The 17,589-nt window shown below is 42.8% G+C and overlaps 1 protein-coding gene across 1 annotated transcript in view; it reads right to left on the bottom strand.

The window, feature by feature from the left end:
• The window catches only part of igsf9bb (immunoglobulin superfamily, member 9Bb), a 777,241-nt gene that overhangs the window by 76,737 nt on the left and 682,915 nt on the right, over positions 1-17,589 (bottom strand). The window contains exon 11 of the mRNA XM_070894384.1: positions 13,624-13,774. Within this exon, the coding sequence (XP_070750485.1) occupies positions 13,624-13,774 (151 nt within the window). The remainder of the gene's footprint in view (positions 1-13,623; positions 13,775-17,589) is intronic.

The following is a 17,589-nucleotide window of genomic DNA, read 5'->3' on the forward strand; positions in this document are numbered from 1 at the left end:
GCCTTTCCATTCGCCTTGGCTCTGCTCATTTCGAACAGTCGTGCCAATGTAAGACTTGTGATTTTCACACACGCCGGGCTTGGTGTCTGCTTTTCTCAACAGCTGGGCATTGATGAATATTGGACATGGGATGCACAAGGGAGTTGAGAATGGCAGTGATTAAATCCTGCAATCACAGTCCAGTGATGTGCCTTATCAACCAAACTGCGTGCGGGTACTTTAGCATTAAATCAGCTTGACAAACGTAACCTTCTACGCGATGAGCTTGAACCACACCGTCACTGAGTATTTCTGTGTCCGTTAATAATCCCTTCATCAGCACAAAGCTAAACTTAGATTGGAACTTGGTGGCATCAATCTCGATCTGTGTCTGCATTGTAATTTTAATTTATTTTGTTCAGCTAATAAAACATGTCTTCACATCGCTGTGTGGTTGCAATACAGATGTTGCTCAAAAGGAATTTCAGCAAAATCACACCAGTGTTAATTGAACAAGCAAAAGCATCAAATAGAGCAGGCCATCTCTCATTCTTAATGGCTTACCAAGAGTCCCTGTGGACTCACGATTGGTCAGTAAAGGGGTACTGTAAATCCTTATGGAGTTTTTAGCATACCTCGTATCCAGGAATACCTGTTAGCAACTCGCCAAGGTTTTTTTGACAGCACCTCCCTAACCCACGACCTCTATCACCTAGAAGGACATGGGCAGCAGGTACATGGGATCACCATCACCTCCAAGTTCCCCTCCAAGTCACACGCCATCCTGACTTGGAAATATATTGCCGTTCCTTCATCGTTGCTGGGTCAAAATCCTGGAATTCCCTCCCTGACAGCACTGTGGGAGTACCTTTACCACACGGACTGCAGTGGTTCAAGAAGGTGGCTCACCACCACCTTCTCAAGGGAAATTATGGATAGGCAATAAACGCTGGCCTTGCCAGCGACATCCACATCCCATGAATGAATAAAAAAAATGAAAACTCAGCTAAGTTATTGACATGTTGATGTCTGTGCAGGAGCTGTACCTATCACAGTCTGTCTCCTGTTCTCTACTCACTAGGCATCGGCAGCCCTGTGGTACCTCACCTAAATGGCCATACCTCATCCCATTATCATCATAGGCAGTCCCTCGAAGCGAGGATGACTTGTTTCCACGCCAAAAAGGGATGAGTTCACAGGTGTTTCAATGAAGGACCTAATATTCCAGATCCCGAACTACATCGTGAAGGGTGGAAGATGCCTGCGCGTGGATATTTTTAACATGTGGTGGCCGTTGCACACCAGCCACCACACGGGCTTGACGGAGCTAGGTCTTGGTCCAGTGGCAAGGGTTAATCAAAGACGGCTGGAGACCAGCTCTGCTGCACGGACCTAGCGCGCACACATATCGCAGTGTGGGCTGGTCTGTGCTGTCCCAGGAGCCCCAAACTCACGCCTCTCCTGGGCCCTGGCCACACCTATTGTTCGCCTATCACCATGATTTTACAAACCTACATTGAACTTAAAATCTTCATCCTCAAATCCCTTCACAGCCTCCCCCACTCCCTGCCCCCCACCACCCAACCACAGTACCACTGCAACCTCTCCCAATGTTCTATCCTCTCCCACATCCATCGGACCTCTGAATCTGACCTTTTGTGCATCCCGCCCTCCCTTCACCCCATTAGTGACAGAGCTTTTTGCTCCAGAATGCCTTCTCCACCTAAAGAACCTACTCAAAACCTAACTGACAAAGCTTTTGGTTACCTCTCCTGACTTTGTATGGCTTGCCGTCCATTCCTTTGTAACATTGCTGTTTGTGGGAGCTTGCTGTGTGAAAATTGGCTGTCACGTTCCCACAGTATAACAATGATTACACTCCGAAAGTATTTAATTGGCTGTAAAGCGCTTAGAGACATCCGGTTCTCATGAAAGGCGCTATATAAATGCAAGTAATTCTTTTATTATTATTTTCCTTTATTTTTTTTTATTCGTTCATGGGATATGGGCGCACTAGCGAGGCCAGCATTTATTGCCCATCCTCAATTGCCCTCGAGAAGATGGTGGTGAGCCCCCTTCTTGAACCACTGCAGTCAGTGTGGTGAAGGTACTCCCACAGTGCTGTTAGGGAGGGAGTTCCACGTGCCGATGAAGGAACGCCAATATATTTCAAAGGTTCCTGATCCCATCTGTCACTAGATTACACACTGAAGTTGTCGGGCTCGAAATGGGAGTAGTGTGGAGCTGCAATATACTCAGTCTATCTATTGTCAAGCTTGTGACCCCGACACAGTATCAGAATTATTACACTCTTTGATATCAATTATTTTAATTGGCTAGAAGTTGGAAACATTACACGATGAACAATACCAATTTAGGAATTGCCGTTTGCGTGTGTTTTTATTTTGATTTGTATAAACACTAGCATTTGTATCGAAGCATCATGTTCCCATACACTACACTAGGCAGAGAAAACAACAGCACCCCTGCACTTAGAGCAAAACTGAGGCCCAGAGGGAGTGCGGCAAAGCATCAACAAATCTGTGCACCATTTCAAACATGGTCATGAAATTGGTCCTAAAGCACGGGGACATAATTTAGGTATAGAGGAGTCATGAAATGGAGAAGCGCCACTCCAGTATCAAAACACGATAGCAAATCACTTACAGCAGGGGGAAGCTTTTGGCCAGTGGGATAATTTCTAAATGACCAGTTCATTTTTACTCGTTTAGATCTTTTTCATGTTATTCCTCCTCTCCCTCGGTCCCTCTGGCTGAGGTGCTGTCCCTCAAGTCAAGACAGCAGGAGGGCAACCTATCGTGCCTGCTAGTGCCAGACACTAAGAGGGCAATGGCAGTGCCCGGGATGATTCACCTTCTGCTCCTTCTCGCACTCTCTGTTGCACATCTCCAATCAGGAAATAGCTATGGGGCATGGCCAAGGGGGCCATCAACCAGTCCAGGCAGCGGGCGGTCGAGGGGGTCGTTCAGCCCGACTGCCTGCCTCTCTTCCGCGGATACATTCGAGCCAGGGTGTCCCTGGAGATGGGGCACGCGTTGTCCACTGGTACGCTCGTGGCCTAAAGAGGGGCAGGTTTGGCAGATCATTATTCCTGGCTACAGGATTTTTAGACAAGATAGAGAGCGGGGTAAAAAGTGGCGGGGGGGGGGCTGGTGGTGGGAGGTGGGGTTGCGGTACTGATTAAAGAAACTATTACAGCGGTGAGGAGGGATATGTTAGAGGGATCATCAAATGGGTCGAATTGAAAAATAAAAAAGGGGCGATCACACTGCTGGGCGTGTGTTATAGACCCCTAAACAGTGGGAGGGAGATAGAGAAGCAAATACGTAGGCAAATTGCTGTGAAGTCCAAAAACCATAGGGTAGTAATAGAAGGGGATTTTAACTGTCCAAATATTGATTAGAACAAATTTAGTATGAAGTGGAATTCTTGAAATGCATTCAAGAGAACTTTTTTAGTCAGTAGGTAGCAAGCCACGAGAGAGGGCGGCCTTGGATTTAGTTTTGGGGCATGAAGCTGGGCAGGTTGAAGGGGTATTAGTGGGGGAGCACTTGGGTGCCAGTGATCATAATTCAGTCAGATTCAAGTTGGTTATGGATAAGGACAAGAATAGGCCTGGAATAAAAGTTCTGAATTGGGACAAGTTAATTTTGCTAAGTTAAGGAGTAATTTAGCCATAGTGGACTGGAAACAGCTACTTGTGGGTAAATCAGTGTCGGAACAGTGGGAGGCATTCAAGGAGGAGATCCGGAAGGCTCAGGCCAAACATGTGCCCTTAAAGAAAAAGGTTCGGAAAATTAATTCTAGAGCCCCCTGGATGTCCAGGGATTTACAGGGGAGGATTAAAAAAAAAGGGACGCTTATGTCATATACCACGGCTAAATACTTTAGAATCTTTAAAGGAATATAGAAAGTTAAGAGGCAAAAATAAAAAGAGAGCACGAGAAATTCTTGGCCAGTAAAATTAAGGAAAACCCTAAGATGTTCTATAAATATATTAAGAGTAAGAGGGTAACTAAAAATAATGGGTAGGGCCTACTAGAGACCATGAGGGTAATCTTTGTGTGGAGGCGGAAGATGTTGGTAGGGTTCTTAGCGAATACTTTGCATCTGTTTTCACAAAGGAAAGGGGTAATGCAGATACTGCTATTGAAGAGGAATGTGATATTCTGGATGAAATAAATATAGTGAGAGAGGAAGTATTAAGGGGTTTAGCAGCTTTGAAAGTAGATCAGTCCCCAGGCCCGGATGAAATGCATCAAAGGCTGTTGAGCGAAGTAAAAGAGGAAATAGCAGAGGCCTTTTCTAGTCCTCTTTGGATCTGGACATGGTGCTGGAGGATTGGAGGACTGCTAATGTAGTACCCTTGTTTAAGAAGGGAAAAGGGGATAGGCCGAGTAATTACAGGCCTGTCAGCCTAATCTCAGTGGTGGGAAAATTATTGGAAAAAATCCTGAAGGAGAGGATAAATCTGCATTTGGAAAGACAAGGATTAATTAGGGACAGTCAGCATGGATTTGTTAAGGGAAGATCATGTTTGACTAACCGGATTGAATTTTTTGAGGAGGTAACCAAGAGGGTCGATGAAGGTAGTGCGTATGATGTTGTATATATGGACTTTAGCAAGGCTTTTGATAAGGTTCCACATGGTAGACTGATCATGACGGTTAAAGCCCATGGGATACAGGGCAAAGTGGCAAGTTGGATCCAAAATTGGCTTGGAGGTAGGAAGCAAAGCGTAATGATTGATGGATGTTTTTGTGATTGTAAGGATGTTTCCAGTGGGGTTCCGCAGGGCTCAGTACTGGGTCCTTTGCTTTTTGTGGTATATATCAACGATTTAGATTTGAATATAGGGAGTATGATTAAGAAGTTTGCAGGCAACACTAAAATTGGCTGTATAGTTGATAATGAAGAGGCAAGTCATGGGCTGCAGGAGGATATCAATCTACTGGTCAGTTGGGCAGAGCAGTGGCAAATGGAATTTAATTCAGAGAAGTGTGAGATGATGCACTTTTGGAGGGCTAATAAGTAAATGGTATACACATTAAGCGGCAGGCCACTTAATAGTGTAGATGAACAAAGGGACCTTGGAGTGTTTCTCCACAGATCCCTGAAAGTAGCAGGTCAGGTGGATAAGGTGATTTAAGAAGGCATACGGAATGCTTGCCTTTATTGGCCGGGGCATAGAATATAAGAGCAGGGAGGTTATGCTTAAATTGTATAATACTTTGGTTAGGCCACAGCTGGAGTACTGCGGCAGTCTGGTCGCCGTATTATAGGAAGGATGTGATTGCACTAGTGAGGGTGCAGAGGAGATTTACTAGGATGCTGCCTGGGATGGAGAATCTTAGTTATGAGGACAGATTGGATCGGCTGGGTTTGTTCTTATTGGAACAGAGGAGGTTGAGAGGAAACCTCATTGAGGTGTACAAAATATTGAGGGGCCTGGACATAGTGGATAGTAAGGGTCTATTTCCATTGGTAGAGGGATCTATTACGAGTGGGCATAGTTTTAAGGTGGTTGGTGGAAGGTTTAGAGGGGATTTGAGGGGGGTTTATGCAGAGGGTTGTGGGGATCTGGAACTCGCTGCCTGGAAGAGTGGTGGATGCAGAAACCCTCACTACTTTTAAAAGATGGTTGGATGGGCACTTAAAATGCCGTAACCTACAGGGTTATGGACCTAGAGCTGGTAATTGGAATTAGACTGGATGACCTTTTGTTGGACGGCGCAGATTTAATGGTAAGTACTGCAGGGAATAGAATACGGCCAGGGTGATCTTCTGGATTAGTTTCGATCGCCTGGATGGGTCAGAGAGGAATTTTCCCATATTTTTTCTCCCTAAATTGGCCTTGGGTTTTTATCTGGTTTTTGCCTCTCCCAGGAGATCACATGGCTCTGGTTGGGGAGGAGTATAGAATGTTTCAGTATAAGTGGTATTGCAGTTGTGTGAGGTGGACTGGTTGGGCTAAGTGCTCTTTGCCTTTCCGTCATTGTTCATAGATTTATATGTAACCTTTAGGGCTGCTGACCAAGGGCCGTGCGGCTCTTTGTCGGCCGGCGCGGACACGATGGGTAGAAATGGCCTCCTTCTGTGCTGTAAATTTCTACATTTTTATGAGAAGTGGGTGCCGGAGGGACTAGAGTGCATCATCACCCCCGGCAACCAAATTCTAATTTGATGAAGGGTTTTTGTTAGTTAGTTAACAAATTGTTAATTTGTAGTTTCTAGTGCCAAAAGGAGGCACTTGATTTAAAGTTTCTACCAAAAATAGTTGTGAGAAATTACAGGTTTGAATCTACAGCTCTGTCCTGGCAGATGTTTTCGTTCATTGAGGATCTACGTTGAGTGAATTTTGATAACTGTGGTCTGTTCTTCCTCACCATTTAGCTCTGTACATTCAATAGCAAATTTGGCAGTTGTGTATGTAAGACAAATATCGCAATGCTCAGGCTCTGTATTTTCATGTTAATTGCAATACTGAAGTGAGCTTTCTCTCAGCACTATCTTGCTGCGTAAGCTAATGTGATTAGCAAGTGTGATTGAGTTGTGTTCCCAAGGGTGTTTGCATTAACCAGTGTCTACTGTGTAAAATCAGCATGGATCAAACTGATTTGTTTTAATATTACACGGAGGGGGTGGGGGCTTATCGCACAGGCAGAATTAACTCAGGAAACTAAAAGCCAGAGACGGAGATGAAAGTCTTCAACTAAAAATAGTCTTGAGTAGGAGTTGCACAGGCAATTGAGCTTATTTAGAAAAGAATGGTGAGTTGGGACATGCAGCATTAAAAAGGATATGAGCTGGTATTTGGGTTACAGCACAACATGGGACTTGTTGCATCATGGGCAAGAGAGCTTGCAGGACCACATGAGACATATGTACTTTAGAGCTCCACCTAATGAACTACTGCGGTAATGCAGCCATTGCTGCTTATACAATAAAAGCATCAGGTGACTAGGTAGAGAATGTACCACAACATAAACCAATGATCAATGAGACATGTTGGGATGGACGGATATTGAGGAAGTTACCACCAACTGACTTTTCTCGAACATGCTAAACAAAAGCTTCCTGCAGCATTGCAAGTAACATGAAAGTACTGAGGTTGGCCACTGGTCATACTCTACTGCCAAAAGTTCAATTGAAGTTACCGAGCTAAATTGTGATAAAAAACTGACCACAATGAGAGGAAAGTAGACCACAGTGATAACCATTCTGGTCTATTCCCGAATTTTCCTCTGTCACTTTTTTGTTATAGCTGTCAAATCAATTGTAATTATATTCTCTAATGGATCTTGAAACACAAAGCATGTGTGTAAAAATAACAATTCAGCCACAGAGATCCTCAATTTCAATTTGATTACCTACGGCCAAACAGGAAATGATGTACAATAACTTCCTTTAGACAGGTCTGATACTCCACAACTGACGGATTTGCCAAGAATTTCCAGTGGCAACACCAGACAGAAGTAAAGAAAGACTCACTGTAGTGACTGAGCTTTGAACATAATCACAACTACAGTTTACTATTCAAAAACGTGTTGTACCAAACCTGGATTTCATAGCCACTTGCCTGGAGAGATTTAATTATAACTGGCGTGTACTTCTCCTTTAAATACAAAACACTGGTGTTTGTAAACCCTAGGAGATGATACGATTATGGCTCAGCATGTAAATTAATTGGGCAAATATATGTACCGATGCGCAAAACAAGACTCAACATTTCAACATTCTAAATCACGCTCCACTTTAGCTCCAAGGGAGCAGAATAACAAAAAAAAATACAGTTCATGATGGGCATAAACTCTCATCTAAATTCCAGTGGCCAACTGAAGAAATGGTGACGGAACATAACCTTGACAAATGAGAGGAAGTGTGGAGGCAGCATTCAGTCAAGCGTGAAATTAGATTGAAAGCCTTTGCTGTAGAAGTCACTCTGCTCATAAAACCCACGTCGATAACGATTGGCCTGAATCCAAAAGTCTCTTTGACATGTTATCAAAAGGTAACTGGCCATACCTCCAGCTAGCAGCATACAGTGAGGAGGGTACGAATCGCGGACTGACATTCCAGTGTTAACAGCCCGACTGTTGGCAGAGAGGATTTCAGGTGGGAAATAAAATAACAAATGTAAACACAAGCACCTCGTCAACCGAGATGAAGAAACCAACGGGGAATTATGCTTAGACAACTCACTCAGACACACTGCTTGCTAGCAGATCAAGGAGTCTGTGAAGGGCACTTAATCCACTGTGACTGACATACTTCAGAGCTTAGAATTCAAAGACATTGAAGGCTGCCTTGACATGAAATCAGGAATTATTTTCTTGCAAAATTAAATTTTCTCTTTGTTGATGTAATGATGCCATCAATCAACACTGGTAACATGATGGGGGATGATTTCCTCTGTGGCATGTGTAACAAAATTGTAAACCCGCTTGACAAAAAGGGGTTTCTGATTTATTGCATGTAGCGCAGAAACATAATCTTCCCTCCCATGTTGGCTGCGATGTATGGACAGCTTTGGAGACAGGAGCAATCGTCAACAGCACTAATTTAAAAATAACTTGTAAAAAAAATGAATTAAAGTGAAAACTATAAACTCCTAATAAAGCAAGTGATGCTTTGTTTTTATTTTTAGATAGTGAGTGAAAAGTGGATTTATATCCTCAGAAAAGAACAAAAATTCTTAAATTGAAGGATTCACTTGGATTTTATTACTACAGACCTGCAGGACCAGGGAAAATGAGACACACTGGGGTTTAATTTCTTCTGCAGGATATTTTTGGCGCACTGGTTAATATGTTTGTGTCATTTTCAACACACAATAATGATTGTGTTAAATTAATGAGGACAAGAATTTAATGTGAAGAAGTTAACTAAAAGCAGAGCACAGAGGAAATGAAACTCCTTCACCAATAATCTTCTAATGGTTTATCCTGAAACTCATTATCCTGCTTAATCAAAAATACTTATTCAATGTCTGACTGAATTCTTTCGCTTAAAGTCCTTTTCGAATTAAAGTTTAAGTTCTTATTGCCTGCGATTAAAGGTGTAAGCTCTGCTTTTGCTGGCAGAGCAGTCATGTGACTCCATTTCATAGAATGTAACAACACAGAAGGAGGCCATTCAGCCCATCTTACCTGTGCCGGATTTTTGAAAGAGCTATGCGATTAGTCCCACTTTCCTGCTCTATCCCCATAGCCCTGCAAATGTTTCCTTTTCAAGTATATATAAATATACATATATACAATCAATTCCCTTTTGAAAGTTGCTATTGAATCTGCTTCCACCACCCTTTAACTTCACTTGCCTATCAGCTCCATGCTCAAATGTTCGATGCTCACACCGCAGTTAAATCCCAAACGGCAGTGGGAGCCTGAATTCTCTCACTAATGTACTGTTTGTACATGAGGGATGTAGCAGGCACTTACTCTGGGAGTCAGGTGAAGCAGTCATTTTGAACATTATCCCTACACCTTTGAGATTCCAGCTTAATGGGATTTTGGCTGTTAACGGTTCCAAGGCATTTACAATGGCTGTTAAAGAGAATGATATGAGCTCTTGACAGCTCGGAGGAATTCCGACGCACACTTGAGGACCTGAAATTCAGGATTCTCACAGGCAGTATCTGAAAATGTGGGATTATGTTGAACTTTGCTGGGTTAACCCTTTTCAGTATTGATAAGGTTGACACTGTTCTACCTTAATCAGGCAAGCATTGACTGGGGAGAAATCTCTTTTGTATGGGGTTGAGAGCTTGGGCACTCTTGTTCTACCAGAAGACTGGGAGGCGAGTTATTTCTGTGAATCTTTACGCTCGACACTCCGATACCCACAACCTGGCCTCCTCCCCAAGCAAGGCTGGAAAGGTGCAAGTTTGTTTCACTAAATTGTTTCTTAATGTAAACAGCAGAAATGTACAGGCGCACACAAATAGTGCATATCTTTGCAGATTGTGTATATTTATTTAGGATAGAATTCCTAGGTGATTTTTGAAAGCTGGGAAGAACATTCAAGGCTCTCAAAAGAATCTCTCACTTTCCGTTGAGAAGTAGCTTCAATAATTCATTGAATGTCACTGGGAAAAAAGAAAATCGGAGTTCAGAACAAGGTAGATTCTGGTGACTCCCTGTAGGTGTGACATCCCAATCAAAACACTATGGGGTAGACTTTTGGCACATCGTTGCCTATATAAGCGCTGAGATTTAGGCTATCGCCCATATTTGATGAAGTGGAAACTAGCGCCCGATTATCGCCGGCCCAACTTTCAGCACACATGAATGAGCTGCATCGCCCGGCCTAATTTAAAAAAAAATATGACGTTATCCACGTGCAAGGCCTAGAATAGTGCTGAAAATGGAAACTTGCACCGTATAATTGTACAGCCACAGCTGAGTAACAATTTGGCTGTATTTTCATTTGTTGTTAATGGTTACTGAGGTTTATTTGAATTCTTAAATCTAATAATGTATGGGGCAGCTGAGCTTTCAGGAACTAGTGCTATCTAATGTTTGATGATTTGGTCGGTGTTATTTACAGGACCTTTAAGGGTATCTAGATTGACTCTAGTCAGTTCACACAAGTAGCAATCCAGAGCATGCAGCATTTACACTATTGTGCACCGCAGACATCAAACAGAGTGCTGATGTCAATACTGTGACTTGAAAATCCTCATAATTGCTTGACTTATCATCGAGAGACAGGTGGGCACATTAAAGGCTCTTTCTAGCATGAGATCAGGTACCTACATTACACTGGAGTTACGGCAGTGCGGTACCTGCATCATAAGGCTGAGTGTTGGCATATATTCAATAGTGAAATGCTAATACTCCATTTATACTGCCAACCTGCTTCCAGAAAAAGTGGTTCTGCAGTCTGATCGGTTCCCATTGTGCTAAATTTGGCGGGAATTTACACAGTAGGCAGGTTCAGAGACCAGCAGAAACATCGGCGAATTGTGCACCTGCGAGTCTGCAGTTGCCCCAAATCACACCCGCCACTTTATTCTTTCGGCTGAGGACCTCCTCCGGTCTGGGTGGCAGGTCCAGAATGTCAGGATGATGCTACTGGCTAAACAGGTGGCCGGAGAACAAAAAATGGCAGCCTCAGTTTCCAGCAGTAGTCCTGGCCGCTACTTACCATGCAGCAGAGCAGATCTCCGGTCATAGAAACATAGAAAATAGATGCAGGAGTAGGCCATTTGGCCCTTCGAGCCTGCATCACCATTCAATAAGATCATGGCTGATCATTCACCTCAGTATCCCTTTCCTGCTTTCTCTTCACACCCCTTGATCCCTTTAGCCATAAGGGCCATATCTAACTCCCTCTTGAACTGGCATCAACAACTCTCTGCGGTAGAGAATTCCACAGGTTTAACAACTCTCTGAGTGAAGAAGTTTCTCCTTATCTCGTCCTAAATGGCTTACCCCTTATCCTTAGACTGTGACCTCTGGTTCTGGACTTCCACAACATCAGGAACATTTTTCCTGCATCTAAGCTGTCCAGTCCTGTCAGAATTTTATATGTTTCTCTGAGATCCCCTCTCATCCCCTCTCAAAACTATGCCCCCTCATGATAGAACCCTCCACCAATGGAAATAGGCCCTTACTATCCACTATGTCCAGGCCCCTTAATATTTTGTACACATCAATGAGGTCTCCTGTCAATCTCCTCTCTTCCAATGAAAACAAACCCAGACTATCCAATCTGTCCTCATAACTAAGATTCTCCATCCCAGGCAGCATCTCCTCTGTACCCTCTCTAGTGCAATCCTATAATACAGCGACCAGAACTGCACGCAGTACTCCAGCTGTGGCCTAACCAGTATATTATACAATTTAAGCATAACCTCCGTGCTCTTATATTCTATGTCTCGGCCAATAAAAGCAAGTATTCCGTACGCCTTCCTAACCACCTTATCCACCTGGCCTGCTACTTTCAGGGATCTGTGGAGAAGCACTCCAAGGTCCCTTTATTCAACTACACTATTAAGTAGCCTACCACTTAATGTGTATACCCAGTGCAGGACATCTTGGTAATCCTTGCCACTGGACCAAGACCTAGCTCTGTCAAGCCCGTGTGGTGGCTGGTGTGCAACGGCCACCACACGTTAAAAAAATCCATGCACAGGCATCTTCCACCCTTCAGGATGTAGTTCAGGATCTGGAATATTAGGTCCTTCATTGAAACACCTGTGAACTCATCCTTTTTTGGCGTGGAAGCAAGTCATCCTCGTTTCGAGGGACCGTCTACAATGATGATGATGATGACTTACTGCTACTGCTGGTGGTGGTTTTCTCAGCCCCTGGAGAAAGGCAGACCACCTTGCGTGTCTCCTAAGGCAGTGCTGCTGGCTAAAGCAGGGCCATAATATAAATGGGGCATGTTTGCTCTGTCACAGACTCACTCTGGCACACACGTGGCAGCATTCACGAGGTGGTGCATAAAGCTTCCTCATGCAGTGGTAGCATTGAAAGCAGATAGATTTACAAAGCATCCCGCTTAAAGCTCATTAAGTCATTGGGTGAATAACTTGCATTACACACGCCAAAGATCTTGGTTTTTTCCCTGCATGTTACCAGCTAACAAGTTGTCATTTTTAATCTATTAATTAGTGCCTTTGTGTTCTATAAAATTTACATTCTCTGCTGCTCTACAATAGAGATTGTAAATCACTTAATTTGTGAATTAGTAACTGTATAATTTTAAGTTTGTTAATTAAAATATCCTGTACTATTTTCCGATTACTGAATAGACTGAATGAACATTTCAAACAGTCAGCTTTGACTAAGCAGTTTGCCTATGTAATGTGACAAATGTTGCAACTCTGAAAACTGAGCTGAACTTTGCTCTGGTGAAAAAAAGTGTAAAATGGCCGTTTCTTCCAAGAATGTAATTTTGTTACAACCTAACAAAAAATAGCAGCAAGATCGAATGTATCTGAAACATAGCTCCTTTAATATTTCTCACCAAAACCCAGGCCGCGACTGGCGCGTGGGCAGGATTTCCTCATGTCTAATGTCTCCATCTTTGGCTCGGTGTCAATTTTTCTCTGATTACACTCCTATGAAGCACCTTGGGCATTTTACTATGTTAAAGCTGCTATATAAATGCAAGTTGTAGTTAAATTACAAACATTCTAAAACTGGGCCAAATGGAAGGCACATGCAACATTCAGGTACAAGGGAATAGGCTGCAACAATGACGCTAGTGCAATGCTTATAGGAAAATCAAAATACATGTTTACAGTTAGTTGTATTGCAGGTCAGAGATTTTGTGAGATTTAGGCATATGCCCAATTCTGTAAAAAGAGTGGGTGAATTTTGCTTTATTACTGAAACAGTTTGGTTTCCTAGAATGCAGGTGTAATAAGCGGTTTCATGAAAGGAACACCTAAAACATCAACAATGAATAATAGTACAACCCAGTTTACCAACTATACATTGGCCCCCAAACCAGCATTTAATTATTATTTCTGGAAACAACTAATTATACACACAGTTGTTCATATATGCCAGAATTCTGTAACACATGAAGTAGCAACAACTATATGCCTCATGATCCATGTGAATTAAATGTGTAGTGTGCGGACAAGTTATACCCTGCTGTACCTACCGATTACCGTTAGATGCGTGCTGGCAGTGATGCTTGTGACAACATTAGTAGCGACACATTCCCATTGTCCGTGGTCCTCTTTGCTGAGAGCTTTGAATTGCAGGCTGCCGCTTGGAAGGAGGTTGTGCTTGCTTTTACTGGGTTTCCCTACCTTCAAAAAGTCAACAAACCAAAGGCATACGTCAGGTCAGGCCAGGGAATTCCAACGTTCTCAGATCCAAACACTTACTAAACAGAATTTACACTTGCTTTATGTTTTATAATTATACATACATATTTGAAAGAAAAAACTTGCATTCATATATCACCTCAGGTTGTCCCAAAGTGCTTGCCAGTCAATTAAGTACTTTTGAAGTACAGTCACTGTTGTAGGCAAACGCGACAGCCAATTTATGCACGGCAAGGTCCAACACACAGCAATAAGACAAATGGCCAGATAATCTATTCTTTCGTGGTGTTAGTTGGGGGATAAATGATTGCCAGGAAACTGGAAGAAGTCACCAACTTTTCTTTAAAAAGTGCCATGGGATCCCTTCTATCACCCTGAGAAGGCAAATGGAAAACTGGCCGCTCGTACTTATCCTGGTTAGAAACCGCATCACATCTCAAAGTGCTTTGCATAAAATGAATTCATTTTTAATGTAGTAATTGTTGTTATGGAGGAGATTGTGGTGTCTGTTTTAGACAGCAGTGAGGAATGACGTTAATTTGTCTGGTATTGTCGGTAAGGGAGGGATGTTAGTGAGGACAATGGGAGAACGCTAGTTGCATCCTTAGGTCTATTGTACCTCTAGACAAGGTCATTGGGTTCTCAGTTTAATGTCTCATCTGACAGACAGCACTTCTGACAAAGCGGCACAATGTGAATAATTCACTGAATGTCAGCTTAGTTTATGTACTCAAACCCAGATGCGAACGTTAAGACTTGAGAAATCTTGTTGGTATGATTAATGGTATCCATGATTCTTACTGTGGTTCTTCTTATTGTTGCAGCTCACATATTAGATGCTTTGGAGGTTCACCAAACTCACAAAGGAACAGGCTGGACTTTGCTCTCGTAGGGAAGGTTGTAGCTTTATATGAGTTTGCAGAGCATCGTATGACTCAGAGAAAATCCAATTACATTAGTTTCATCGACTTAAATAATGTTTATGGCCTACTGCTTCTTGCAGCCCTCATGAAGCTGGAAAATATGGCAATAAATGGCCAAATCCTGGATTATATTTGTAATGTGCATTCCAGGATCCATGTTTCATGTAAGAGGAACTTATTTATCTCAAAAATGTGAAGCAACGTTATCCACGGTCACCCAGCCGATTCAATGTCTTCTCAACAATTTTTTGGATCGGTTTGAAAGGGTCAACCTCAGTGTCTGTTGTGGGCACTCCTTTTCACAGAAAGCACTGTGTATTTGGTGGCCTCACCGAGGGATCTAGTATGTTGTAGTGCGCTTTTTGAACAATGGGCTAGCCAGTGAGCTATGGTGCCTCCAAGTGTATTATCACACATTTGCATGATTCAAAGGTGTTGCTTGGAAAATACTCAGCCTGTTGACCAGATAGCCTAGCTCAATAGTGCATCCATCAGTAGGGTTTGAGAATAGTTCCAATCAGCTGCAGTGAACTCCCGATTTCATTGCTATCGTAATTTATGATTAATAAAATTAGTGAATAAATGAGGTTTTGATACTGTGTACATATCTAAGAAAAAGTATCAGCTGTGGCTCAGTGGGTAGCATACGCGCCTCTGAGTCAGAAGGTTATGGGTTCAAGTCCCATTCCAGGGACTCGAGCACGTAAATTTAGGCTGACACTCCAGTGCAGTGCTAGGGGAGTGCTGCACAGCCGGAGGTGCTGTCGTTCAGATGAGAGGTTAAACCGAGGCTCCGTCTGCTCTCTCAGGTGGACGTAAAAGATGCCATGGCACTATTTTGAAGAAGAGCAGGGGAGTTATCCCCGGTGTCTTGGCCAATATTTATCCCTCAATCAGCATTAAAAAAAACAGATTATTTGGTCATTATCACCTTGCTGTTTGTGGGAGCTTGCTGTGCACAAATTGGCTGCCGCAATTCCTACAACAGTGACTACACTTCAAAAGCTGCTTCATTGGCTGTAAAGCGCTTTTAGACATCCGGTGGTCATGAAAGGCACTATATAAATGCAAGTCTTTCTTTAATAGAAAATCAAAACCTTCCTTTTGATTGTATACTCTGGGAAATTTGTTGGTACTTGTTCAATTGAGAAACTGAATCATTTTATTCTTCATTTGCATGAAGAAAAACATTTTAAAAACTGTTCGAAAGGAAAGGTGATTTTCTCGATAACCTTCCTGCTGCACGGAATCACCTGGCAGGTGCTTATATGACTGTCGAAGCAGAGCCTGGAAATGGTCTTGTAATGTAATCACCGTCTGAGTTCGGGATGGAGCCAGGCATATTCTACTGCACTTTTGCATGTGGGTTAGTGACAAGGCAGCACGCAACAGACCACTGCGAATCGCACAAGTATAAAGAAGGTACAAGACAAGAAACAGATAGCCACATCAATTTCATCTCAGTTGTGTGCACAGATAGCTCAATTGAAGGACTGGAAACAGCCAGAAGAGGCCTGAACTCACTAACACCAGCACAGAATCAGCTTTGCGTCCCGAGCTGATCAGCATCTTACTCTCTCAAAAGCCGAATCCTCGCTGTCTTCCTGCTCCCTGAAGCAGCTGAGCTGGCAGATGGGTTCCAGCAGACATGCTTTCAACATTTTACAACTGATTACAAAGCATCTTCCATTTTACATTGTTACACGCTGCACCTTTGTTACTGCTTCATAAAACAGCCATTTGGGTAGTTTTTTTTAAACTAGGCAGTGATTTGCGGCATTGAGCTCACCTGGTATCCAAAGCCATATTGGGAAATCACCCAGGGGGAAGAGGGAAACAAAATAAGGTCTTAAAAATAAACTACCCTGCAGCATGCAATTATATTCTGTCCTCCTGGGAATGCGGAAAACAATATCACAAATCTTTTTAGGTAATGTACAGTCAAGAATCATACATGTAATTGTATAAACAACTAGGACGCATTCCAATTCTTAATACACAAAATTTCAATCTGCCCGTATTCCCTGAAGCCTTTTTTATTTTATAGAAAAATGGTTTAAATGAAACGGAGAAATGATCCGTCCCCTGGGTGAACATTTATACGCGCTGTCTCTCAGTTTTAAATGTGCTATTTTCCCGTTTATTAAAGCTGATTCTTGCAGATGTTAAGGAATATTAGGAATTATCTGCATTTAACAGTTAACGCCTTAGCTATCAATGTATAACATTTAATGGAAAGCCTCCTTCATATAAAATTGTAAAGTTTGGCCTACAAACCTAATTCACTGATTAAAATGTCTTTATTTTGTGGCAATTACGTGAGTGAGCGGGGAATTGGGACTAACTGAATAGCTCTTCGAAAGAGCCGGTGTAGACTTGATGGGCTGAATGGCTTCCTTCTGTGCTGTACTATTCTATGATTCTATCAATAGCATAGATACATTCAAGGAGAAGCTAGATAAGCACATGAGGGAGAAAGGACTAGAAAGGTATGCTGATGGGGTTAGAGAAAGAGGTGTAGGAGGAGGCTTGTATGGAGCTGTTGGGCCGAATGGTTTGTTTCTGTGCTGTAAGTACTTTGTAATGTTCGCCCCTTCTCTCCTGATGGTGCTGGCTTGAGCGTTTGCGCAGTTCCAGAGGTGTTGGCCTCCCTTAGGTATCTCTAATCAAGTGACCAGTTTTCATATATAATCCTGACTGACATTTCAGTGCCATACAGATGGAGTGCTACACTGTCGCAGGTGCTGTCTTTCAGAGGAAATGTTAAACCAAGGACCCGTCTGCCCTCTCAGATGGAGGTAAAAGATCCCATGGCGCTATTTGAAGAGGAGCAGGGCAGACCTCCCAGTGTCCTGGGCCAATATTTCTCCCTCA

Source organism: Pristiophorus japonicus, chromosome 11 (genome assembly GCF_044704955.1).
Source record: "Pristiophorus japonicus isolate sPriJap1 chromosome 11, sPriJap1.hap1, whole genome shotgun sequence".
NCBI lineage: Eukaryota > Metazoa > Chordata > Chondrichthyes > Pristiophoridae > Pristiophorus > Pristiophorus japonicus.